Here is a 26,426-nt window from a genome sequence, read left to right as displayed (position 1 = left end):
TTAAAAAGTGATAAGATTCTTACTTTAATTAATTGAAATTGTGTGTCAAACGTGAAATATCCTGTGCCTGTATTTGCTAGTTTTGCTGCACTATGGAGTGGCAGGAGCCATCACTGATCTTTGTACTCCAATATTTCCTTCCTTTGGATCATTTTCATGTTTGCAATCACATAAGTGACTGGGAACTCTGTAGCACATTTGCTTTGAGTGTTACTCTGAACAAGTTTGGCAGCTTTTCAGACGAAGTCACACTAGCTCAGGAGATTGATACAATTTGAATACACTTGTTTTGTCTTTAGCATGAGAAAAAGCTGCTCAAACTTTGTCCTCAGTCATTGTATCTCACGTCAAGGACTTTAAATCTCATTCAGGAGGTTACTATATCACACCGGGAGGGGATTTCTGTCTGGCTTCCATTCTAGGCTGGCATACACACTGTCCTGTTGAACTGAGAGTCACACAGTTACCTGGAATATTTTGGGGGTTTTGTAGCCTTTACATTCCTTGTCAGATAACTGTTAATCTCCCGGGATAACATGTTGTTACCGTTCTGTATATCTTGTTTCTGTTTACAATTTTCATCAAGGGGCTCCCCTGGTGGTCTAGTGGTTAGGATGCGGTGCTGTCACCGCCGAGGCCCGGGTTCGATTCCCGGTCAGAGGAGTTCCCCGGGTAGATGGAGCTCGTCAGCCCTGTAAGGCCATCCATCTAAGAGAAGGTCACTCTAAACAAACCTACGTCCCGAGGACTTCGCTGCCACCGTCCGAGCTCGCTTGGCCCTGGCAGTTGAACCTCAGGATTAAAGGGTGGGCTCAGTTCAGCACACACAGTGTCTCACCTAAAAATCCACTGCGCAGGCTCGAAAGGTAATGACCTTTCCCAAATCTTCGTTCGCGAAGACTGGCCATACATATACACAATTTTCATCAGCACTTTCTTTGCTTTGTCTGCCTGTTTCCAGTTATCTCCACTAAACCCAAACACTGCAGATAGATGTCCTTAGATATTTCTCTGTGTTCCAATCATAATATAGGCCTACTGAAATTCCTGTTTTAGGTTTAAGGTAGTGACTAAGTTATTCTCTTGTATATTTTAGTGCAGATCTCATTATTTGAACTTATTTGAACTCTCTTGGCAGTTGTTGCCTGATGTTTTCTGAAGTCTTTTCTTTTTGCCCTCATGTTTTTTTCATTTTCTGGTGGCTCCTTAGGGCTGTTGTTGAAAAATACCTGCTTGAAAAATCTCGTCTGGTTTCTCAAGAGAAAGATGAAAGGTAAGAGATTAAAACAGTTTTCCAAAAGAATTCCAATCAATGGAAGACTCAAAGAGCATCTGAAGTACATAAAATAAAAATCATATTTTCATGAGAGAAATGTATTGACTTTGTAGGAACTACCATGTCTTCTATTATTTGCTACTTGGAGTCAGTGAGGAAGAACGTAAAGAATTTCACCTCAAGCAACCTGAAGATTATTTCTACCTCAACCAGGTAACCTGTGACAGGGGCTTACCAGTGCATTGGTAAGGTTTGTCTGCCTTTTATGTCAAAGATGAAAGGAAGCAGGACAGATTATGCTTGTTTTCTTGTGATGTTTGGGCTTCGTTCTCTGCCTTTAGTTGTGAGTCTCTCTTCACAGCATAACTTGAAAATTGAAGATGGGGAAGATCTCCGGCATGAATTTGAGAGGTTGAAACAAGCCATGGAGATGGTTGGCTTCCTTTCAGCAACAAAGAAACAGTAAGTAGAATTCTTTAAACTTTTGTTACTAATAGTTGATGTTCATGAGTTGCAATAAGCCCTATGTGCATTGGCATCACAAGCAGTTCAGTAGGAAGCAAGGAGACCTGAGTGTTTCAGGGCTTACAGACAAATTCTTGAAGTAGAATTGGCTCTGTTAACATGTTATAATGATCTCATCAGAAAAATTCTTATGAAATTTAATTTTTCTTCCTTAGGATTTTTTCAATACTTTCAGCTATTCTCTACTTGGGTAATGTCACATACAAGAAGAAAGCCACAGGTCGGGATGAAGGGTTGGATGTGGGACCTCCTGAAGTGTTGGACATTCTTTCCCAGCTGTTAAAAGTAAAGTATTTCTCTTAATCCCTAATGTTTGATACACCTGTTTGTCATGCTCTGCATCAGCATTTCACTTGGATATCTGTGAGAAAAATCTCTTCTTCCAATTTATAAAATAGCAAAAACATGTGCAGGACAGGGAAACTTACAAGAAAGAATACTTTATTGCAGCACTGGGTGCAGTCCCAAGCCTGGACAAAGCACCCCGAATTCAAAAACCCGTGCCCCTTTGTACTCTTGGCCACCTAAGATGTTGAATATTCAACAGGTAACAGGTATTTTACCTTAAAAGGTAGTTTTTCAAACTGGGGAGGGGTGTCGCCCTCCCACCTGATTGGTTGATGACTTATCCCCCTGTACAGTACAGGGGGGTGTTTTGCATACAAAGACCTACCATGTGGCCGGAGTAAATTTTTCATTTTTATATATATTGTATCCTACCTTGGCCTCGACATTCCCTTGGTGTCAAGCCCTGATGGGGCTCTTCCACCTTACAATCTTTGCGGGGCGCCTAAATTCCTGTAGTCAAATGAGAGATAGGAAAAGAAAAAAAAAAAATCCCAACACCCTCGCTTTCTACTTAATTCTACTTATAATAAAACCAGACTATTTTATTTCTCATAATATCCCAGTTGCTGTATCTTGATCTTCTTTTTAGTACTTCCGCTACATTTGTCTTGTGGGAGGGGAAACATGAAATTAGGAAATCATTTAGGTTAGACATGTAGCATGGAAACAGAATTTGTTTACTACCAATAATAGAGCTGATCAGGAGTAGATTCAGTGTAGGTGTGTTCTTTGCCACCACAGGGAAACATCTGAATGAATCCAAGCTGAGAATAATTTAAAGAAGTTGTAAATGGATGATAAATCTGGATGTTGTCAAAGAGCTTGGGTTTCTCTGAGGAAGTTCTATGTCCACTGTTGCTGTCAAATTACTCATTGAGGAGCTGGAGGGTGACAGTAACTCTTGTTCTCCTGTTTTGAAGGTTAAACGAGAAATCCTGGTAGAAGTGCTAACAAAAAGAAAAACTGTGACTGCTAATGATAAGCTTATTTTGCCTTATAGTCTCAATGAGGTGAGTAAAAGAACATTAGTAGAATGATTTTAAATAACTGAAACTTACTTTTTTGGGTTAAAAAAGCTAATATAGTACACTTCGACATTGTGAAGGTGTTAGGAAAGTTAGAAGTTGACATTAAAGGAAAATCGTGATTTTATTTGTCTCTGCTGGGATTCCAATCTGTGAGTGACACTGGTTTGAAACAGAAATGCTTTTCTTTAAATGAAGTTCTGAACATTGTTTGATCTGCAGGCAATAACAGCTCGTGATTCCATGGCAAAGTCCCTGTACAGTGCTCTGTTTGATTGGATTGTTCTAAGAATCAATCATGCACTTCTTAATAAGAAGGACATGGAGGAATCTGTTACAGTAAGTTTCTCCCAAAACAAGTCTTTCCAGGCAGTTGTGTCCTTAGATCAATGATGTGTTCAGGTATCTGGGATAAATTTTGATCAAGAAGCCCATGGTAAATTTCTTGGTAATATTTAATCATCTCTGTTTTTAGAATAGACAAAACTCTTAAATATTCAAATTAAATATTCAAGTATTCAAAATCTATCAGCTTAGACTGCAATGCTTTCTGTACTGTTTATCTCTTGGGGGTTAAGGCACTGTATAACAGACTATTAACTAGATTTCCATGTCTTCTTTTAGTGTCTGTCGATTGGTGTACTTGATATCTTTGGATTTGAAGACTTTGAAACCAACAGTTTTGAACAGTTCTGCATAAATTATGCAAATGAGCAGCTTCAGTATTATTTCAATCAGCACATTTTCAAATTGGAACAGGTAAGAAACAAGAAATAAGACTGTTTTTATCAAGAGCTCCTGTATTATGCAAACTTAACCTCTATTCTGCAAAATCCTTTGGCATAATTGTTTGAATATTTCTGGAAGTTTTACTTTTTTAACTTCTTGTTTCATTATTGCTTGTTATTGTTTGAAAGTAGTGGCTTTGCTCATCTATTTAGTGCTCTGTGTGTACTCATGGAAGTGAGATCTTTCTTCAGAGGGCTGGCACTAAGTTCCTGTTTAACTGCAAAAACTAAGACAACATTCAGGTGATTCCCAAATGAAACTGTAAAGTTTGATATTAAAAGTCTGTAGGTGAGGTGGGTTTGCTTTGTTTTAATGAGTAGGAAACAGTTTCTCTTATTTTTATCAGTTCTTAAGTATTTAATAAGTCTTTGTTGCTTTTCCCACCCAAGTGCATTTAGGGGATACAACTGTATGTTGATACTGGCAGTAGTTCTGAGATCCTGATGTTACTGGCATGTGTTGATTTACTTGCTTGCAGATGGTATTATCTTACAGAGCACTTTGAGTGCTGCAGGAGTGAACAGATCCTGTTTCTAGACTGAGCTCTGGGGGCTTTTGCTCTAGAAACTTGGATTTTTTTTCTGCTTTGTGTGAAAATGTGGTTCTCAAGTCACTCTGCTAAAAGGAAGAAGTCATTCTGTAGTATGTGGCAGTTTGTCAACAACACGTAGATAAATTTAAACAAGCATTTTAAAGAAAGGAAAATTACTAAACATCCAAATTTTGTGTGTAAACATAATGTTGAGGTCCGTGTTTTGTAACTTATGACAGAACTGGCTATCCAGGCTGACCAGAGTAAATAGTTGCATTGTCTTCTTTCTTTTTCTAATGCTGTTTTTCCAAATAAGCTTAATCCTTGAATGACCCATTTCCTGTATCTCTTGCAGCCTGAGGGCCCTCAGGGGGATCTCTATATCTTTTTAAAGAAAGGCTTTTTTGTCTGTGGAAAATGGCACTTTAGTTGTGTAAGGCAGCACACACTGAGCAGTCTGTTGGGCAGGCTGAATTCTACCTACTTAAAAATAATGCATTTATCATCATCATCTAGAGCACTGAGAGGTGCTCTTTGTCCTTTGTTTAATATAAAACTTATTTGATTTTCTGTATGATACCTTCTTTTACTTTAGTATCTTATCATTAGTTTGTGGGTATTTACAGCATTAAGAAAATCTGATATTTTATTTGTAACTTAGCAGGAAGCTTGTCCTGTTGAGCATTTGATGCATTGTCATTTCAGCAGAAGAGCTTCACGTTCTCTTGTCAGAGAGCTCCAAATTTTTTGAACCTAGGCAATATCCATTGCTTCCTTGGGGAAGTTCTGGTGCTGTTTGTGTAGAGCTTAACTGCCTGTTTTGAAACTTCTGACAGTGCAATTTGAAAATTCTGGAACTTGATAATAAGTATTTGTCATTTCCTATAATACAAGAATTGTGGAAGAGAAAAATAAACTCCTCTGATGTGTCTACACAGGGCTTTACTGGAATGCTGTAGATATCATGTCTAAGTCCAGAGTCAGAGGCTGTGATTGCTGGGAAGGCAGAGCACAGCAGAACATTCTTTTCTCTACTTTTGTTTTTAAATAATTCTACCCCAAACATGCACTGTTGAGTGATGTGCCTAAGTGGACCTTTAATCTGAGTCAGTCTGCCTGCTGTTCTGTTCTAATTTATAAGTTTTCCTTATTTCTGTCTCTGCTGCCTGAACTAACAAACTCCACTTGCTGTTGCTGTTTGAGGATGTGTTTTAAGCACTTAGAGCACAGGACATCAAAGGTCAGGGCACTGTACTGATGAGGGAATTTTCTTGAGCTACACAGGAGGAATATAAGAGTGAAGGGATCACTTGGCACAATATTGACTATACTGATAATGTGGCCTGCATTCACTTAATCAGCAAGAAGCCCACTGGCCTGTTCTATCTTCTGGATGAAGAAAGCAAGTAAGCAACAAACATCTTCTGGAAAAACATGTGTGGCAGGGAGGAGGGAAGGACTGAATGGGAACATGAATACAGCACTTGAAAAAGGAGAGGAATATTGTGGGAAGCAAAGGGTCCTTTATGACCCTGATTTACACTGTAGTTTGCTTCTAATGACTCCAATATGGTGGTGATATAAATTAATGCTAGAACTGAACTTTGGCTTAAGCAAATTTAGAAACTTCCATGTTTGTGGTTTACCGTGGAATTACTAATTATTAAAATAAAATGCATGTATGTAATTCCTTGGAACATTAAGTAGCAAATGTGGCAAATAGTTAATGTCCTAACTAAACTTGGCTGGTGAAATGGGAGGAAACATTGACATACAGAATATTCTGCTGTGTGTGGAGCTGTTTGGTTTGGGTCCAGAAATTAAGCCGACCTCTAAAATTCAGAGCAGGTATAGAGATCTTGGACAATTAATACTTTTCACAAGGATCAATAGGTGTTCACTCTGTCACCATAATTAACACACCCGTATTTGAGAAGTAGCTGGCCTCTTTTGTTTTGTATTCCCAGTTTTCCACATGCCACCAACCAAACACTACTGGCGAAATTCAAACAACAGCATGAGGAGAACAAGTTCTTTGTTGGAACCCCGGTGATGGAGCCCGCTTTTATCATCCGCCACTTTGCTGGAAAAGTGAAATACCAGATCAAAGTAGGTGATGGATCTGATGGCCATAAAATAATCCTTGCCTTTCTGAGGGAGTTTTTTGTAAGGGTGTAGAAAATTTGTTGGGAATGAGCTGGATTAAGGGGTAGTCAGTTGTACTTTGGGTGGTGGTAGTGTAGACTGGAGGGTAACACTATAGTGAGAATTATTTGGAATAATGAGTTATTCTGAACAGTGATACCTTAGGTCAAAGCACAGCTTGTAGTTCAATGTGGCTATTTTTCAGGATTTCAGGGAGAAGAACATGGATTACATGAGGCCGGATATCGTGGCTCTGCTGCGGGGCAGCGACAGTGCGTTTGTGCGGGAGCTCATTGGGATGGACCCTGTGGCCGTGTTCCGCTGGGCTGTGCTGCGCGCGGCCATCAGGGCCATGGCTGTGTTTGCAGAGGGGGGACGTCAGAGGGCTCAGAGAACTGCAGGTATGGCAGGGAAAACTGAATCCTCTACAGTTGGTTAGTGCTCGCTGGCAGAACCAGCAGGTTTGTGGTAAAACCGCATCAACTGGTCACAATCTTTGGCACTAAGGGCAAAGCGACTGGTGAAAATGGTTTAACAGTCACACATCAAGGAGGTTGTCACTGTTTTACCTGAAATTATTCAGCCTTCCAGCTCCAATCAGTGCACCATGTCAGGCTGTGCCAAATTTGAAGTCCTAGTTGGTCAGAGCATAGTGCTGACAACACCAAGGTTGTGGGTTTGATCCCCACATGGGCCATTCACTTAAGAGTTGGACTCTGATCCTTGTGAGTCCCTTCCAACTAAGAATATTCTGTGGTGTTCTGTGAAGCTGGGGAAGATAGTTCTAGTTCTAGTATGCATTCTCATCACTAGTTTGATCTTCTTAGACCTCTCTGAAGTTTCAAATGAGTATTCATAGTTAAAATTAATAGTTCATAACTATTAATTTTAAGAAGCTTTTCTGAGCAGCTGCAATTTACTTTCTAGAAGTAGGGAGTTTGAGAAGCAAAGTGCTGCAGCTCGATAAAATCCTAAATAAAAACTCCAGGCCCCTGGATAGACATTTTTCTTGTTACAGTTGATGGGGTGTTTTTTTCTGTCTGTTATGGTTGTATCTTTGTCAAAATGCAACTTGTTGGTTATTTCCTGACAGGAGTGGTACGTCAAGGACCCAGAGTTCCCCTTGCTGAACTCCAGAGATCCAATACTCCAGTAGAAAAAGTTTATCGGTGAGAAAACATCCTTAACCTGTCCAGGGAAAAGAGCTGAATTACTGAGTTGCATTTTCATATATCAAATTATCAACTAGATCTTTCCACAAGGAGAGCAAGTTTCATTTCTTCTCTCTTGTTTTCTTTGGCCTTTATAATACTATGAAAACAACACTCCAGCTCATTTTATGTAAGACCCAGTGCTACCACATGTTGGGGACAGCCTCAGACCCATTTACCTCTGGGGTTTTGAGTTCTCTGTGCTTGGTGTGTGTTGCTTTTAGCATTGTGTTCGTCTGCAGCCAGTCTGTGTCACTGAAGGATTCATAGGAGCACTCATGTTTTTGCAGCCTTGTGACATCATTAGGAGGGAGGCATGTGCTACAGAACTGCCTCCAGTGTTCTCTATAGGCAGATTTGCCTTTCTATGGAGTATTTAGGCTTTATATATGTTCCTTTTGCAGCTACTCAGTGCTTGATTTCTCATTTGATTGTTCTGAGGATTACACTATAAATGCTTTCCAAGACTTCATTCCTTTCCATGAAAACAAGAAGTAAGTAGCAATAGGCCTGAACTTCCAGGCCAGGGAGGCACATTTCCAGGCCATACTGACCTTCTGAGAATCCTCTGGATAACAGTGAAGCCATGGAGCACATAAAGCAGTGACTTCATGCTGCTTCCTAATTACTTCATCCTGGACAGCCTCTGTCACTTGGGGCAATTAAGAACTAAAGATCCAATTTGGGTGAAAGGATTAGTCATAGAATAACAGATCTGTTTCCTTGGGACATCTTAAAACAAATCTTGATATTCCAAAATATTCAGAGGTACCAAGGGAAGCAACAGGTGTCTGTAATAGTGCTGCTGCTCAGAATGGTGAGAGCATCTAACAGTCAGAAGTGATTCTTACACTTCTGTTATTTTTAATTTGTGCCTCTTTGGAGAGTAAAGAAGGTAAGTTCTGTGCCAGGACACAACACTTCACAAGCACAGTGCATGCTTAAGGAATGGAATCTGCCACGAATTAGAGACCACCCCAGGCTTACTTTGAAAAGCTAAACGTGAATAACTTTGAAATGGAAATGAAAACCAAAATTTCTTCAAGTATCTTCCTAACAACTTGTTTGTAACTTACTTTTCTGATGTGTGTTTAAGTAGCCTCATTTTAGTAATCAAATATATGTTAAGAATATTTATTGTTGATTATTAAGAAGCTTATATCTATCTGAAAAGGATACTACTTGGCTAAACAAAAGGGTTCCCTGCCCGTTAAGTACATTTTGCTGAATTTCTCTCCATTTTCTGAATTGATGGCTCAAGAATTTGCATTAAAAGGTAGAATTAGAGAGTAAGTTTAGAATGAGACCCTGGCAATTAAATTTTAGGGCACTGATGGAGTAGAAAGTGCTGACTTGACATCAGAATCATTCACGCTTAGGAAGAAGTAGCCTGGGATCGACCTGCCACAGTTTGGAGCATACTTGATGATGGGATCTCTTGGGGTTTTAACTCCTGTTTTCCCCCCCTCCTCATTGCTGTGTATCTCTGTTTGCCACCTTTGTGTTGCTGTGGACCATTTTAGAGACATGCATGAGCAGATCATCGCCAGTATTAAAGGACTGCCCTGGCAGGGGGGGGATCCCTGCAAGCTGCTTCGGTCACTCAACCACCTTCAACACCACTCCCACTTCATGTGAGTTCTGGTGCTTTGGTGATTGCTTTGAAAATGCAACAAGAACCAAGCAGTTACTCCACTCCCTAAAAAAGATACCTGTCTCAAGCTTGTCTTCTGCAAAAAACTAAGCAAGACAATGAAGAATAAAACATCTCTTCTGAAAAGTAGCCTGTAGGGAACGCTTTGTTGCTTCATTGCATTAGATGAAAGTGAAGCCTGCTTCTCACGTAAGCTTGCTTTAAACCCAAGTACGAGCTTGTTGTTGCAAAATATTCAACAGTGAGATCTCTCACAAGGTATAAGGAATGATTTCCTGAAATTCAGGATGCAGAGGCTGGATATATTCCTGGGTTAAGAGTATTTACATGTACAATTCTGTGCCTGTGTCAGAAAATGAATCTGGGCTCCACTGTATAATAAGTAACTGTATAATTGCATAATACGTAAGTAAATGTATAATAAGTGAACTTGGTGGCACGGAGCTGGAACCTGCCTCACACATGCTTGGAGTCAGGAGGATGTGAACTGCAGGCCTGTTTCTAAGGGCTTCTACTTGTTCACCTTCTGTGTGTGGATGGGAGCAGTGCCTGAGGTGTATCCTGCTCCAGGCAGTTCTGGGAATGAGCTCAGACATTCCAGAATTCCCAGGTGGGGTGCTGGGACATGCATTGTCCTTCTGGGAGTAGTTAGGTACTTTCACAGGGGTTCTGCTGCAAGCAATAGTAACTTGTGAGTCAAATGTTTTTATTTGGTAGTGCCTTAGTATTAAACAAGAGTTCAGTGACTGTACAGTTCAATAGAATAACTCACACTGAAACAGTCTCTGAAACAGTGCAGTTTGGAACAGCTTTAACTTCAGAGAAAATCTTTCACTTTTGAAAGCTTCCAATACCTACAGAGTTTATTTAATAAAAAGACGTTCTTGTTGCAAAGCAGTTTGCATTTCTTGCATTGATTACTTGCGAGAGACACACGTGAACACACCCTGCTGCTGTTTGTGCTCATTTTCTTCTGTCCTTCATCTTATCTCATATAACTTATGGCTTGCTGAAATAACAAAAAATCATGTGTATTTCTTTCCTAAATTATATTTATTTTAACAGGAAAAGTAAAGGTATCAAACAGAAGCAGATCATTCCCAAGGTAAGGTTATTCAGAAAATTTAGATCTCTCTTTTTTGGTTGTTGTTTTTTTGTTTGTTTTTTTTGGTTTGTTTTTTTTTTTTTCACTGTGAACTTAATTTTGATTGCCAGAACTCACTGCAGAAAATATTGTTTCACAGGATAGGAAAGTTGTGTTGTTTATGCTCTTCTGACAAGCTAAGAATAGATAAATGTTCACCTTTATAAGAATTGTTAAACAGGAAAAAATTGTGAGCTAGCATCTGTTTAGTTAGACTGGAGGTGCCATAAATGCATAAAGTCACTTCAAATCAGGGAAGGCAAACACAGTGATTACGTAATTCTTCTTGTTTACCTTATATTCTTGGGATGGGGCAGTGGAAAAGTTTCCCTCTTAAGGAGTGTTTTTGTCCAAAATAGAAATAATTACAAAATGTAACATGCCATTGAATGTGGAACTCTAGGTAGCTGGTTTCATTTTTACTCGTTTGGATGCAGACAGAAGTATTTCCCCTTTAACTGAGACCTGCACTTTGTTGATTATGAAAAATTTCTTCTAGAACTTGCTGGATTCCAAATCGCTGAAGCTCATAGTGAGCATGACTCTGCACGACCGAACCACAAAGTCCCTTTTGCACTTGCACAAGAAGAAGAAACCCCCCAGCATAAGTGCCCAGTTCCAGGTAGGTGACATACCCCTGGTGCACCCTCAGGGAACAGGCCCTCCCGGGCTAATCTAGGCTGGTCTTGCTTGGTAAACAACGGGTTTTATTCTTGAGTTTTGTCTGAAGTAGGGTTATTACTTGATTAAAGTCAGTGCATTTAAAGACTCCCCTTATGCTGTGAAATGTGTTAGTTCTCTGTGCCAACCAGCCTCATCCTTGTGTGCAGATCTAGTGCTACTGTTACAGCATAAGCAAACACTGCTTTAAATTCTCTTGAGAAAAGGTAAAAAGCAAAGACAGGGATGTGCCGTGGAGTGTGGGAGAACCTCTGCTTGGATGAAAAAGGATTTTATATAGCCAAGAGACCTGAAAGATCTTATTCCTGAGGCAGAAGCTGCACTGCAGTCAAACACAACTCAAAATGCTGATATCCGAAGAAGAAAAATATTTCTGAATGTTTCATTTCAGAATTCACTTAATAAGTTACTGGAGACCCTGGGCAGAGCTGAGCCCTTCTTCATCCGCTGCATCCGCTCCAACGCAGAGAAGGTGAGGCTGCCCTGGAGCTGAGCTGGGTGCTGAGGGTCTAAGGCTCCAGCCTTGTAATATCTCTCTTTCAACTTGTTCACTGTCACTCTTCAGGTGCTCACTGCATGTTGTCTGCTGATGTCTTTCAGAAAGAAATGCTTTTTGATGAAAACTTGGTGCTTCAGCAGTTACGGTACACGGGAATGCTAGAAACTGTGAGGATCAGGAGGTCTGGCTACAGTGCCAAATACACATTCCAGGTATGTAAGGAACTGCATTGTGTCTTCAGAAATATCTGCTCTATTTGGAAAAGCACATGTTGCCTCAGAGTCTTTTGTGGCTCTTCATATGAAACTCATGACTTGGGGTGAACTGTAAAAATGCGTTGTCGTTTTGAGAGAGCCTGCGTGGTAAAAAGTTGTAGTTGAACTATTGCGAGTCATCTGCCAGTAAGTTGTTCCTTGTTGCATGAAGGAAAGCATTCAGTCAGTGCTGCACAGTACTGCTTCCATGTGGGAGTTAGTTTTCTGTAAAACAATCCGGTAGCTTTAGGGATCACGTACAGGTGATCTTTACCATTAACTGGACTGAAGCCTGCATTTTACAGAATAGGAAAAATAGTTCTGTTTGAAGTATTTTCAGGTTTCTGTAGCATAAGTGTCTTAATCAGATTTATGTTTTAAAGCTAAAACTCTAAACTTGTGAATTGTCTTCTAACTTTGGTCTCTTGCTGTCTCTGCTTTTCGCAGGAATTCATAGACCAATTTCAGGTGTTACTGCCCAAAGATGCCAAAGCCTCTAAGGAAGACATTTGTGCTTATTTGAATAAACTAAAACTGAATGAAAGCTACTATCAAATAGGGAAGACCAAGGTCTGTGAAACTTTCTGTAAGGCAGTAAGAAACATTGATGTACACTGCAAAATTCAGTGCCGTTCTTTTACAGGTGTTACTCTTCTCTGCATTTTGTACTAAAATGAGCTGTTTTAACTAGCAAATGTTGACACAGATGTTACAGTTGCCTCCTTGGTTTTAATGCCAACCTGTTTTCTTGACACAGTACAAATCTGTATTATATGGTGCTATTGGCATTTGTCAAACAGGTCGATGTTTTCATTTTAGAAGGGACCTGTGATTTGAAGGCTGTAAATACAGTTTTATGTTTTAGAATGCAAACTCTGAAATTTAAAAGGACTTTTAACTTTTTGGGCATGCTGTCAGCCAGTAAGGTTTGGTGCAGTGCTAAGCATTACCATTATCTCATTATACCTCCAATGAGGGCTCAAAGGCTCCTGTTAACTGCTTTTTGATGAACTTTTCTTTAACTGGGCAGGTTTTTATGAAAGAGGCTGAAAGGCAGATACTACAGGATACACTACACAAAGAAGTGATCAGGAAAATCATTCTTCTCCAGAGCTGGCTCAGGATGGTTTTGGAAAGGAGGCGCTTTCTCAGGACACGGCAGGCGGCCATTGTTTTACAGGTATCTGTAAGAATTGCCAACCTTGTTTTCCCAACAAACTGTTATGTAACGCTCCCCACCTTGAAGAAGCCCTCTCTTTCTTACTTCAGAAATATCCCTTCCAGGCCTGCTGGCGTTCCCGCTGTATCAGGATGGCCCTGCAGAGGAGCAATGCTGCCATCGAGATCCAGGCAGCCTGGAGACGGTACCGGGAGCGGAAACACTTCCTGCAGCACAGGAGGAGGATTTGTCTCCTGCAGGCCCTGGTCAGAGGGCACCTGACACGTAAGAGGTAAAGGAGGAGGAGCAATATGACTCAGCTACTCGGCTTCACCTGCCAAGCTCAGTTTGTGTGATGTTTTGACTGAATAAACAACTTAATAAACTGTTGCCCAGAGAAGCTGTGGCTGCCCCATCCCTGGAAGTGTCCAAGGCCAGGTTGGACAGGGCTTGGAGCAACCTGGGCTAGTGGAAGGTGTCCCTGCCTATGGACACTGGATGGGCTTTAAGGTCCCTTCCAACCCAAACCATTTTGGGACTCTATGAAGTTAAAGATAGTTATTACCACGTAATATTTCAGTATCAAGTGACCAGTGGTGTGTGGACGCTGGTTAAGTGCTCAGGACTTGAGCTTTACTGAGCTGAGCTGCACTGATGCTGCCAGTCCTGACAAGCGGGCACACTGGGACTGTAGCTGTACTTTGTGCTTGTATTGCTATTTGGGCTGCATTTAAGCAGTTGGTACTTTCTTTGACCACTGGGCATTAAATATTTGTGTTTTCATCTTACAAATTCTTAACAGATATCAGGAAATGGCTGTAGAAAGGCAGAAAGCTGAAGAAAAGCAGAGAGAAATGCAGGAAGATGAAGACAGAGAGGATGATAAGAGCAAGCATGAGCAGAGTGAGCCAACAACACATGAGCTACCTGTGAAACATGAAACAGAGCTGGATCAGGCTGCTGGGGATGAAGATCGAGCTCAGAATGAACAAGCTGAAGATCGAGCTCAGAATGAACAAGCTGAAGATCGAGCTCAGAATGAACAAGCTGAAGATCGAGCTCAGAATGAACAAGCTGAAGATCGAGCTCAGAATGAACAAGCTGAAGATCGAGCTCAGAATGAACAAGCTGAAGATCGAGCTCAGAATGAACAAGCTGAAGATCGAGCTCAGAATGAACAAGCTGAAGATCGAGCTCAGAATGAACAAGCTGAAGATCGAGCTCAGAATGAACAAGCTGAAGATCGAGCTCAGAATGAACAAGCTGAAGATCGAGCTCAGAATGAACAAGCTGAAAGCCTAGGTTCATCTGAAAACCTGAGCTCATCTGAGATAGCCACATTACCCCAGAAGAACACGACAGAGGGCTCGGAGAAAGTAACCACCAGCCGGGAGAAGAGGGAATCTCGTCGGCAGAGGGGGCTGGAACACAACGACTTGCAGAACAAGCACGTCCTGTTGTCCTTCGAAGGACCATCTTCGCTGTGCCTTGAGGAACAAACCCCTTCTGAAGAGGCCCTGGAAACTGTTCCAGTGCCAGAGAAATCCACAGCACAAGATTATACTGTCCCTCAGGGAAGCAGTGAGGAAGAGAAAAGTCCAAGTGAAGAAAAAGCCCTTCCAGACACGCCACCATCAAGTGAGATAAAGGAAAGTGGTTCTGTTCCTGAGCAACCACCGGTATCAGAAGAGGGTGATGTGGCAGCTGATAGAACAAAAACACAAGGGAATCAGAGTAACCAAATAAAAGGCAGCCAAAGCTTTACCTGCCCTGAAAGGCCCACAAATCTTGCACTGAATCTTCACAACATGTTGTCAGCTACTGGGAGCTTTCGGAGTCCATCTGACCCCTGGGCAGATAAAAACAAACGTCTTGGTCAGAGGGCAACCAAAGACCTGGATAGTCCCACTTCTTCTGCAATCCAGAGATATGTGGATGACCCAGAGAAGCTGAAGTACAAGAGGGAGAAGTGGAAAGGCAAGAGACAGTCTGATGCTGGTCAGAATGATGTGCTGAGTCAATCCTTGGATGGAAGGACACGTGTGGATAAGTCTCCTCAGGATCAACTGGAGTAAGGGCAGCTTCCTTTTTATTTACTTTACAGAAAACAGGTATCTGGAATGTTTAAACATAGATGGAGAATTCCTGGGAGCCTGGCCATATTATGGGAGCAAATGGAGCTATGAACAACTGCTTTTCCTTGGCTCCTAGTCCTGCAGGGAATCTGTATGGGCACAATGTTTTCAGAAGCTCACAAAAGATACAAAGCCTGCCTGGCTGAATTAAAATGGAGAGTCAGGGCTTTAGATGAAGTAGAGTCTGGAGTGTATTTTCATGTGTCTTTTATCCACTGAAAACAAAATTTTAGTGAGCTGCAGTTTGCAACCATCATCCCTCTGATATGGCAGGAAATCTGACATTCCCATCTTTTTTCACTTGTCCAGTAAATTTTGCATTTAAAAGTGAGTTGCAAGAGCTGATCAAGATTCTGTCTCAGATATAACATCGATATGTATGTTATTTAAAAGTTGTTAAATATTAAGGGGCTACAGACTTAATTAAAATATATATTCGGAAACTTATCCTGTAACATTGCAGGAAGAAGGGGAGTTCAGCTTCATTAAGTGATCTCTCAACACTGGCCCAGACTGTTGCCATGAATCAGGTACTGATGCTATTGTGCATATTTATACCTAATTATCCTTGCTTATAAATATTAAAGATTTGTAAACAATTCTGTAGTATTCTGTGTGCCTGTGTTCCTTCAGGTTGAATTTTTTTTTTTTTTTTTGGTTTGATATCCATGTAAAAAAATCTTTAGCAAATATTATACAAGAGTTTGAAAACTTAATTTTAAATAAATGGATCTGTGGTTAAAGCATTAAATATACTTGGATCTTATACTAATATGCTAATGTTTTTAGCTAAAGTGTTTTGTGTTGATGAAGCAAAGTTTTTTTACCATTCTATTTTTTAAAATCATTTAGACAATCTATTTCACTCACAATGTAGTTTTTGATGCCTCCTCTCTACTGTAGCAGTCACCAGATGTGATAGAAGAAGAAAAAGGCACCAAGAAATACCCTGTGCAGAAGAAGCCCAGTGACCGCTTACCTACCTTGGACACGGCTGTTCCTGTGCAACCAGCGAGTCAGCAGGGAGATGCCAAGTATGTGCTGTGTGTGTGACTGGCCTGTGTTTGAGAAAATGGGGAAAAAAAGGATATCTTCCACTTGTGCTTGAATTGGGCATCTTGAGACTGCAGTTGTGGAGAGACACGTGTTGGCATCAGCTACCGGAGTGACTGTTACTGCTTCATGTTGCAGTGGGCCTGATATCTGACCCTGCTGGGGAACAGCTTCTCTGCTTCTTGCATAACACTTGTCTTTGAACTGATTCTTTTTAAAATAAGAACCAATTTACAGCTCAGATCAAAGGCTCTTGTAGGGAGACCCCAAGAGAAAAGCTGAAGAACCCAGCAAGCATGTCATGCCACTTCCCTGGCCTCCTCCTCCAGTTTGTGACACTCTGCAGCTCAGAGACTTCCTGAGCCAGAAACAGTGTTCTGGATATGGGATGTGTTGTCTCTGTGTGTGCTGAAAATTCTGCTCTAATCTAGTAAATATCAGAAAGTCCGAGTGTGCTTTCACATTGTCTTTCTTTTTTTGTGCTGCTCATTTTTCCTGCAGGTTGGACCTAAAATGTTCCTAATACAGGTTAATCCTGTTGTGTGTAACTGTTATGAGCCTGTTCTTGTAGCAGAACCAGCTTCCATTTCTAATGGGACACACTTGTATCTGCTTTTGTGTTCAGGTCTGCTTTTAAAAGTCCTTTGCGTAGACTTTTGGGGAAAAAGCCAGACAAGAAAATTCCAAAGGAGAGCTCTGATATGATTGAGGAAGGAGATGGCCTCTCCCTTGTATCTTGTGTCCTCTTTACAGACACAGGAGGAACTCAGAAAGTTTCAGAAGGTGAGTTTGTGTGATTTAACCCTTAGCATGCTGATGTCTTTTCTGTGAGGTTTTGCATGGCTATAGAGGAAACAAACTGCAGAATTCACCCTGATTTAATGTGCAAATTGATTTCTTTCCCAGCTTCTTCTGGGCAGCCAGGCCGCCCCCAGGCAGTGAAGGAGATCAGCAAAGCAAAGAAGAACAGGACCATAAAGATCAGCAAGATCTCGAGCGTGTCCCAGAACTGGCGAGCGTCCATGGTCCGCGAGATTGCAAATGCCAATGAGCTGAAACACCTGGATGAGTTCCTCCTCAACAAGGTAAGAGGCTCTCAACTGTGATAAAATTCAAATCTATGTTCACTGGTTTTGTGGAATTTTAGAGCCTACTTTTCTAGCTGCAAATTTTTGTTATAATTAAAAGCAAAGTGGAATTGATTGGATGTCTTGACTGAGTCAAGTCTGTATTAGGGCCCTTCCTATTCCGTTCTTGAAGTCTCTGAATGCATTATATTGCATTAAATACTCAGGCCATTCATGTTAGTTCTTCATTTGTTTACAAATGAGTGGGCAGCAAAAGTTGTATTAAAAAAAAAAAAGCATGAGTTGTAAGGAAATATTTCTCTAGAGCTGAACTACCCGACTCTCCTGTTTTGTATCATCAGCACAGTTGTATTAAGAAACATTGTTTTAAATAATTGGAATGGAAGCTCAACTCCGGTGGGGTGTTCTTGTTTTAATGACATCTGATGCAGGTTTATTTGTCTTCTAGATCAATGACTTACGCTCCCGGAAGTCTGGTGTTGAGTGTTTGTTTTTTGAAGCTACAGAGAAGTTTAGAGGAAACATCAAGACCATGTACTCTGCTCCTGTAAGTAGTTAAGTCTCAGCAAAGGAAAGTTGGCAGGCAATAAATGAGTTGAGTGTGCACGTTAACGGCTTGGCCTGCAGCTCTTTAACAAAGCAGTTCAGCAATTCTTAGTGTAAAGTTCAAAGCTGAATGTTAGACTCATTTTACAGTTCTGCTGTAATCTTAAGCAGATTTCTTTGTTTCCCTTTTCACATTCACTCAGCCATAAATTTATTTTTAGAAATGGATGGATTTTGCTGTCTTCAGCCTCTTAATGTGGCTGTGTTTAGACACCAATGAGAGGTGCCAACAGCTTTTCCAGTGTCCTTCTGACACTGCCTTGTCTCAGCCAAGTGCTGTTGGACAGTGCAGTAGACAAGTCTGTGACCTTGTTTCTGTCATGGGCTGTTATCTTTGACTTTGATCATGGCTGTGCTTTCTCACCTCTGAACTTAAACACATGAAAATATGAAATTGCCTCAACACTATCCAAAAAAACTGTCTTACAAGTATTTTACCCTTCTCTAGAATGGACAAATCCATGTTGGCTACAAAGATCTGGTGGAAAATTACCAGCTTCTGGTTACAAATCTGGCCCAAAAAAGAGAAGAGAAAGAAGTCAAGCTGGTTTTGAATCTCTTTCAATCCCTTCTGGATGAATTCATAAGAGGATATACAAAAAAAGAGGAATCTGAGCAGCCCAAGGTATAAAAGTTATTCTGTTACTGGCTTATGGGATGATGAAACACTGTTACTGTCTCAGCATAATAATTACCTTAGAAACCTTTTCCAGAGCATTCTTTGTTACTTGGCAAACACTTGCCGTACACACATTATGTGTGTAGCAAATTCTGATTTGCTGATTCACCTTTTTGGAATTGTTAATCTTTTAACTTTCAGATTCTGAAGATGTTAAGAGTAAGTGTTTGTGCATTTTCTTTGATAAAAACACAGGAGTTCTCTGGAGGTTTGAGAGCTGGAATTGCTTTGTCATCAGGCAGTGAGCTCAGCTGGTTTTTAGGAAGTTGGTAGTGTGAGGTCAGACAACCCAAGCTGAAGCTGCAGGATAGTGTCTCAAATGTCTGGAGGTGAAGTAGAGCCTGGGAAACTGAATAGCAAAAAAAGGGAATGGAATATCTGAATTTCAAAGACTAACAGCGGTTTTGTATCCTGCTGCAGCAAACCAAAGCCCAGAAGAAGAAACGAAAACAAGATCGTGCAGTGAGTACTTTTTCTTTTGCAATAGTCCAAGTCCTCAGGTGCACTCACAGAACACTAAGCACCCTTGGAAGAGTTTGATTTTTGTACTGATATTCTGTTTTATTTTGCATACTAATTCACTTACCTCTTATGAAGATGTGACATGATATAAAACTGTTCTTCATAAATCAGAAATCTTGCTTTTATGCAGTGATAGGTGGTACTCAAATATTTTCTTGCTTGTCCATAGCACCTTTTAGAAGCCAACGGCTTTCTCAATAACGGACTATTTAAAGGAAAACAGCTATTGAATAGTAACAACAAACCAGAGCTCATGTATTGCACTGATGAACTTTAAGGCAGCAAGCCAATTATGAAATGATCCAGCAAACCCAACTGCCTTAAGATAGGGCAAAATTTGGTTTCAAGTTCAAAGCCTTCAGTTGTAATTGTAAAATAAAGTGGAAAATCTGATACAGGGTAAATGGTTTTATTAAAAATAATAATAATTTTTAAAAGGCAAAAAAATTCACTAATTCCTTTCTGTCTCCCACCAGATTGAAGAACACAATGGTCATGTGTTCACAAACTACCAAGTGAGCATCCGGCAGTCGTGTGAGCACTGCTCATCCTACATCTGGCCCATGGAAAAAGCCTGTCTGTGCAGTGGTGAGTAAACACCCCTCAGCCTTCCTGCTTAGGTTACCATATGTGCAAACTGCTTGTAACTTTGGCTGCTGCAGATGGGCCTTAGTGAACAGTACATGTGGTTTATATAGGCAGTGAATAAAACAAGGTGCTAATGTGGTTTTTAATGTGATTTGGATGCTTGTAACAGTTGCTTCTTTCTCTCTAGTTTGCAAGTTGACTTGTCACAAGAAGTGCATGTCCAAAATCCAGAGCAGCTGTACCTCCTGTGGGAAAAAGGTAAGGCCTGTGGATCGGGCATGGGGTTCTGTGGTACCATAAGTTTTGCATGCAAAACGCTGCCTTTGTTTCTCAGCAAAGGAACAGTGGATGTCCAGGCACTGAATAAAAATTGCCTAAACACTTCCCTTCTCTGCATATAGTCAGGTGCAGCTCTGCATGTGCAGAGGCAGAACATTCTTCTAAGAGGTGATGCTTGAGCTAATTTGGGAACTCTTCTTTCAGAGTGTGTGTGCAGTGTTGGACAAACTGATAAAGAAATCCTTCAGTGTGAACCATAAGCGTTCTTTATTGCTGCAGCTCAGGAAATCTGCCTTATGCCTTGCGTGTAGCAAGCTAGAATAAAACACTCAGCTTTAGTTTCTGGAAGCATAAGATAATTGTAGCATGAAAGAGTGGAATTTCCTAGCTTGGGAACAGGATTCACAGTACTTGGCCTGTATCTGTTCCAGAATGAGCAGGATGCAGAACCACGACACTTCGGAGTGAGTGTGAGTTCCCTGACCAGCGAGAGGAACTCGGTCCCTGTTGTCATGGAGAAGTTGCTAGAATACGTGGAGATGCACGGGCTCTACACGGAGGGGATCTACAGGAAATCAGGGTCAGCAAATCGGATGAAGGAGCTCAAACAGTTGCTGCAAGCAGGTCAGGCACTCTTGTCCACCCTTTGGACTTCCTTGTGATATCAGCTTTCCCTGCAATTCTCTTCTATCTGAAAGTATCTGGCACGTTCTGGTGTTTTAAAAACAGCTTTTTGGTGACCATGCAGGCTGTAGTATTTTTGTTGGCTGCCAGAAGCTGCTTAGTACCTCTAAATTACTATCTTTTGTTGGTTTGTTGTTTTTTTTTTTTCTTTTCTTCTGAATTGCCACTCGGATTCTGTGAATGGGAGAGTTGAATTGTGAGGAGGAATGAATTGCTCTAAGTAAAACATTCCTTTTCAGATCCAAACTCAGTGAAGCTGGAGAATTACCCTATTCACACCATCACGGGGATCCTTAAGCAGTGGCTGCGGGAGCTGCCAGACCCACTGATGACATCAGCACAGTACAATGATTTCCTCCGAGCTGTAGGTAGGTTTTAAAGTAATTTTATAAACATTTCTTCTTTAACTCATTATGCTCTTGGGAGAAGAAACTCTTAAGATGCTCATGCTGGATAAACAGCTTCTTCCAGTGCAGTTATGGCAAAGATTTTAGACATTTTACATAAAACACTTTTCAGGGAATTTCTCCTCTAGCTTACTTCATCTTGCTTCGAGATTCCCTTTTTTTGGGGGGGGAGGGATTGTAGTGTAATATCACTATACAGCTGATCTTTCTGTAAACAGTGAGATTGTAAATAAGTTGCCTTTCATGCGTGTTTTTTCCTCTTTGATGGTCTAAACCAGATCTTAATATCCAAATATCCCAAATCCTTAAATTCTTTTAACTTCAGTGGGATTAAGGCATCCTAAATATTGTTGTAGGTCTTGATCAGTAAACTTGATGTTTAACAGCAGCAGCATTTGAAAATGCAGGACAATTGCAGTGCCATGAGGGATGCTTTAACATTCAATTATAACAGTTGGTGAATGAAATGACAGTGAGACTTCTAAGAATTTGCAAATTTTAGCTTTCCACTAGCCTTGCGCAGAGCATTTATCACCTTGTGCTTTCTCCCTTTGTGCAGAACTACCAGAAAAACAGGAGCAACTCTGTGCCATTTACACTGTCCTGGAACAGCTCCCACAGGCAAATCATAATACCCTGGAGCGACTCATTTTCCATCTTGTCAAGTAATGAGTGTAATTACTTCATTTGTAGAGAAACTGTGTGACTCTTAAGTGCTTCTTGGAAGCTTTTTAAAGTCTTAAACTCCTTAAGTGTTAGTGTAGGACTTGTGCTGCTGGTTTAGACATGAAAGAATTGAAGTTGATAGTTGTGCTTGAGAACAGATACGGGGTGACTTCTACAACCTCGTGTGTTTGGATCAAATCGGGTAAGAACAACTTTGAAGATAAGGTAGATCTCACAGTCTTGGTGAATCATCTGAACACCAGGATTTATACAGATAGTACGTAATGAAGGATGAACGTACGTGAGTCTTAGGAGCAGGGATTAATGGTGCTGGAAAAGAGGCTGCTCTTATCTAAGGAACTTGAGGATTTTCCAAGTGCCCTCTGAACATGGTTCTTGGAGATGAAACACTGAATCACCAGACATACTTTGGGAGGCTACCAGACTAGTTTAACCTGGGTGACTCCCTGGTCCTTTTTCTGATGCACAAAATTTTGTCTACTTGTGTGAAATAATTTTAATGTTTTTTTTTGAACTGCTATATGCACTGAGTGCCTGAGAGGCCTCCTTGTGTGTTATTTGGGAACTCTGGCAAGGTGCGATCAGGTTGCTTGCATTCTAGCAAGGTTTGCTTAAAATCTCTTTTCCTGAATGTTCGATTTCAGAGTGGCTTTGATAGAAGATGTCAACCGTATGTCACCCAATGCCTTGGCCATTGTGTTTGCTCCATGCCTCCTGCGCTGTCCAGATACCTCTGACCCCTTAACCAGCATGAAGGACGTTTCAAAAACAACCATGTGAGTTTTAGCAGTCTGAAAAGTACTTTCTCAAAAAAAGTACTTTAGAGTGGGATGGAAGGCCAGGACCACTGCCTGCATTTGTTATGACCTTGTTCCTATCAAGCTGAGAAACTGAGGGTTAAGAGTTGCTGAATCCTGGCTCTGCCGGTGCTGCCAATTTATATGCCCCTCTCAGACCTTCCACCTGTCTCCAGTTCACAAAGCATCAAGTAGGATGACTTAGAAGTCTTAAATATCAGGTTTGTGTTTTACCTCAAGATAATCTTTTGGGTGGATTGTACATCAGTCATCTGTTTTGCTGAGATACGAGCCATAATAAACAGTATGATAGAGTTAAGCTGCCTCCTGTATACATGAAACTCCCTGATAATTTCTTCTGTGTTGTTCCTTGAACTGGGGAAGGTTCTGTCCTTGATCCTCTCTGTTCTCACCCTCCAGCAGCTCTGGCTCTCTGAGTGCCCCTCGCTGTGCATCTGCCTCCAGTGGAAACAGAGTTTGAAAAATGACAGCTTTTTGTAACTTTTTGCTGACCACAGAGGTGGAAAAGGAGGTGGAAAAGGGCAGTTGCAGATTCATTCTGTGCCAGCACAGGGAAGACAGGTAGAAGCAGCAGAAGCTTGTTGGCAGCCCTGGTAATGTCTGTCTGCTCACCATTGTGTACAGTCAGCGTAGGAGGCTCTGGTTGTCCCAGAAGGAACATATGCCATTACATTTAACCATTACCTGTCCTGTTCTGCTTGCTGTGTTGGACTCTCCACCCTGTCACCCTGCAGTGCCACCTGTAGGGGATGTGTTGGGACACTTTGTGTGTGATAAACACCCCCAGGCCAAGAGAGGCATCTCATCCCACCATGGTTGTTCCAGAGCTTTTATGGTATGAGGCTGCTCAATATGCTCTTGCCCTTTTTCCCAGGTGTGTAGAGATGCTCATAAAGGAACAGATAAGGAAGTACAAGATAAAAATGGATGAGATCAATCAGCTGGAAGCAGCAGAGAGCATTGCTTTCCGACGGCTCTCGTTGCTCCGGCAGAATACAGTAAGTATTGAAATAAACCCATCATCCCACCAGATTTTGGGAAATGAAGTACTACTTATTTATCCTGTCCATCTCATTCAGTAAGTCAAAAATCAGTTGCAAGATAAGAAGAAAAGGGATTTGGACTTGCCCAAAGTAGGACTTGCCCAAGGAGCTGTAGGTAGGAGCTAAATATACAGCTGGACTGGAGCCTGATAAATGAAGGGTGCGGAGGTGTGGGGATCTGCTCTTGCAGTGATCAAAATCTATTCCCATATAATTCCATCAGTAGAACTAACAGAGTCTCTGACATGGCAGAGGAGCTCCTTCACTCCAGAGATGGCTGGTGGGCAAAAATATGCTGTGTTCTAGTAGGGCAAATAAACTTATTCTTTGTTTTTGTTGTACTGATTAAAACCAACCAAATTGTGTCTGATCAGAAGCGGCATATAGTTTAATTTGGTCTCCATCTCTCTCTAGCTCTGGCCTGTAAAACTTGGGTTCTCTTCCCCTTACGAGGGGAAGCTGGTACGTACAACTGCCTGGGTGTAGTGCATGGGCTTTTCTTATGGTACTATTGCATGACTAAAATACTTATTACACATGCTGTAACTTTGTTTTAAACACTGTTTTAAACAATCAAGACTGCATGTATTGGTGCAACTTCCCACCCCCGGACTGCATGCAGGGCTGCTGACCTGTTCTGTCCTCACCTGATATTTTATAGACACTGTATGTAACTTTTATTGGATTTAATAATATTACTTATAAGTGACTACTAAAACTAAGCTGAGGCTGACAGATCAAAAAAGGTAACAAAGCCCCAGAAACCAGGTGAATAGGAGATTTTCTCTTTCTCTTTGAAATGTTTGTATGGATAACTAACAGCTCTTCATTAATTCCCTCAGCCTTTCCTTTGACCTACTCATTTGTCTTCTACTCTGAAACTTGCAGACCAAGACTTGTGTAGCTGCTTGTAACTGAGAAGTGTTACGCATGAATTTGTCTTGCAGAGTAAAAGCTCTCAGGTCAAAGGAAATGACAGTGGCACCTCAGAGCTGGACTCGGTGCATGAAGATGAAGAAGTTTCTGAAGCCAATAACCGGGAAAAGGAGATTCTCATCGATCGCATACAGTCAATAAAAGAAGAAAAGTAAGTCCCCCTTCACCTGGGTAGCATAAAAGCAGAATACCTTTTGTCCAAAAGGTTCTAATTCTGTTCTGTAGAGGGGAAAGGGAAAATACAAAGGACTAGCTGAGAGAAAATACCACGAGAATTAATATTTAATGACTACATACTTTGCCTCTGAACACGAGCTCGTGTTAGAGATGTTGTCTTGGTTGAGTGTTCTAGCCTGTGTTTGATGCAGAGAGGACATAACTTACCGGTTACCTGAGCTTGACCAGCGGGGCTCCGACGAGGAAAACGTGGACTCGGAGACGTCGGCAAGCACAGAGAGCCTGCTTGAGGATAGGACAGGCCGGATGGATACCGAAGGTCAGTATTAAGGTAGTGTGTGCTTTTTTTTATTCTCCATCTTCTGCTACATACAGCCAGGTGAGCAGATGCTATCTGCTCATGGTGGCTTGTATCAAGTTACTGCTATCAGTCTCTAAGTGTCTTGTTTCTGTAAAGCAATTATTGGATTACACTGCTGTGCTCAGAGCTCCAGCCTGCCTGCCAAAGACATTTGCAAAGTGCCTTCTCTCCCACAAACCTCTTCACATTCCTACTCTGCATCCCTGGCTTCAAGGCGCAGATACTCTCTAACACTGTCCAAGATGAAAGTGCCCCGTCGAACTCCAGTGATGCCAACAGCAAATATAAAACTCCCTCCTGGGATGTTCAAATGTACAGAATCCCAGGATCAGGTTTCTGCTAACAAGGAGTCTCAGGTGGTGAGACGTAGGGAGCAGCCAGCAAGGCGGACTGACAGCATCTACTCGGTATACATTGCACAAGGGTCTGCACTGGCCCACGCTCAGGAACTCGTGGATGAATATGAACCAACTGCAAAAGTCAAACGGAGGTTCTCAGATCCTTATTCTCACATTCCCTGTATGGAGAAGTGAAATACTTCAGCTCTCTGGACCTTTTTTGAAGTTGACCACAGCTTTTGGCTTTAACCCTTTGAAGGCTGTAAACTTGTGTTTAAGTGGCTGCCAGGAAGGCAACCTGGAAATGTACAGTACTGTAAAGGTTCGGCAAGGTTGTTTAAAGCAAATATTTTCCACTTTAAATTAAAACCTTGCAAAAAAAATAAAATTTAATGCTGAGTAAAATATATGGGTTGAGTGTACAGGAAACAAGCCCCCCCAGTTCCGCTGCTGTGCCTTTTTCCATTTGTCTTACAATGGACTCTCATGGGACCAACAGTGAGTTTAGGTCAATGTGTGTTGCCTTAATTTTTTTTATGACAATTTTCTGTGTGGTTTACAGAACTGTTTAACGTAATAGCCTTAACTGAGACCAAAATGTATAAAGAAGTTTATTAAAACGTTGCACTTTTAAAAAAATACAGGTGTTAGTTTATCAGTGTCTGTCTAATGAGCAGTTCACTCCGAGGGAAGCCTTTAATCGGTGTTGCTGCCTTTATGAAGTACTGATAAAGGATGGGGAAAGCTCTCCATGGGGGAAGCACTAACAAGGCTCTGGTGGCA

General features: G+C 41.2%; 1 protein-coding gene and 1 non-coding gene across 9 annotated transcripts in view; both read left to right on the top strand.

Annotated features, from left to right (window-relative positions):
- The window catches only part of MYO9B (myosin IXB), a 42,951-nt gene extending 16,653 nt beyond the window's left edge, over positions 1-26,298 (top strand). The window contains exons 5-42 of one of the 8 annotated variants that reach the window (XM_027715412.2): positions 1,211-1,273; positions 1,390-1,489; positions 1,638-1,738; positions 1,957-2,086; positions 3,070-3,159; positions 3,397-3,513; positions 3,799-3,933; positions 5,780-5,901; positions 6,463-6,604; positions 6,846-7,041; positions 7,734-7,809; positions 9,375-9,485; positions 10,571-10,610; positions 11,149-11,271; positions 11,722-11,802; positions 11,931-12,041; positions 12,531-12,653; positions 13,114-13,263; positions 13,368-13,534; positions 14,045-15,313; positions 15,841-15,907; positions 16,281-16,411; positions 17,056-17,213; positions 17,337-17,515; positions 17,967-18,065; positions 18,573-18,749; positions 19,224-19,265; positions 19,802-19,913; positions 20,101-20,171; positions 20,624-20,816; positions 21,116-21,244; positions 21,843-21,948; positions 22,615-22,746; positions 23,663-23,786; positions 24,246-24,293; positions 24,779-24,918; positions 25,136-25,263; positions 25,402-26,298. In XM_027715412.2, coding sequence (XP_027571213.2) covers positions 1,211-1,273; positions 1,390-1,489; positions 1,638-1,738; positions 1,957-2,086; positions 3,070-3,159; positions 3,397-3,513; positions 3,799-3,933; positions 5,780-5,901; positions 6,463-6,604; positions 6,846-7,041; positions 7,734-7,809; positions 9,375-9,485; positions 10,571-10,610; positions 11,149-11,271; positions 11,722-11,802; positions 11,931-12,041; positions 12,531-12,653; positions 13,114-13,263; positions 13,368-13,534; positions 14,045-15,313; positions 15,841-15,907; positions 16,281-16,411; positions 17,056-17,213; positions 17,337-17,515; positions 17,967-18,065; positions 18,573-18,749; positions 19,224-19,265; positions 19,802-19,913; positions 20,101-20,171; positions 20,624-20,816; positions 21,116-21,244; positions 21,843-21,948; positions 22,615-22,746; positions 23,663-23,786; positions 24,246-24,293; positions 24,779-24,918; positions 25,136-25,263; positions 25,402-25,838 — 5,920 coding nt within the window. In that variant the 3' untranslated portion in view covers positions 25,839-26,298. Of the gene's footprint in view, positions 1-1,210; positions 1,274-1,389; positions 1,490-1,637; positions 1,739-1,956; positions 2,087-3,069; positions 3,160-3,396; positions 3,514-3,798; positions 3,934-5,779; positions 5,902-6,462; positions 6,605-6,845; positions 7,042-7,733; positions 7,810-8,743; positions 8,747-9,374; positions 9,486-10,570; positions 10,611-11,148; positions 11,272-11,721; positions 11,803-11,930; positions 12,042-12,530; positions 12,654-13,113; positions 13,264-13,367; positions 13,535-14,044; positions 15,314-15,840; positions 15,908-16,280; positions 16,412-17,055; positions 17,214-17,336; positions 17,516-17,966; positions 18,066-18,572; positions 18,750-19,223; positions 19,266-19,801; positions 19,914-20,100; positions 20,172-20,623; positions 20,817-21,115; positions 21,245-21,842; positions 21,958-22,614; positions 22,747-23,187; positions 23,340-23,662; positions 23,787-24,245; positions 24,294-24,778; positions 24,919-25,135; positions 25,276-25,401 lie in introns of those variants that run through there. The other 7 variants (XM_027715413.2, XM_027715417.2, XM_027715414.2 and 4 more) reach the window with 7 other exon arrangements.
- TRNAD-GUC lies at positions 592-663 on the top strand. Its single transcript has one exon. It is a non-coding gene; the product is annotated as a tRNA-Asp (tRNA).
- Positions 26,299-26,426: the final 128 nt, after the last annotated feature.

Source organism: Pipra filicauda, unplaced genomic scaffold (assembly GCF_003945595.2).
Source record: "Pipra filicauda isolate LSUMZ 115617 unplaced genomic scaffold, ASM394559v2 scaffold294_size920599_pilon, whole genome shotgun sequence".
NCBI lineage: Eukaryota > Metazoa > Chordata > Aves > Passeriformes > Pipridae > Pipra > Pipra filicauda.
The sequence above is the reverse complement of the archived record's forward strand: the minus strand, read 5'-3'. Positions and strand labels throughout refer to the sequence as shown.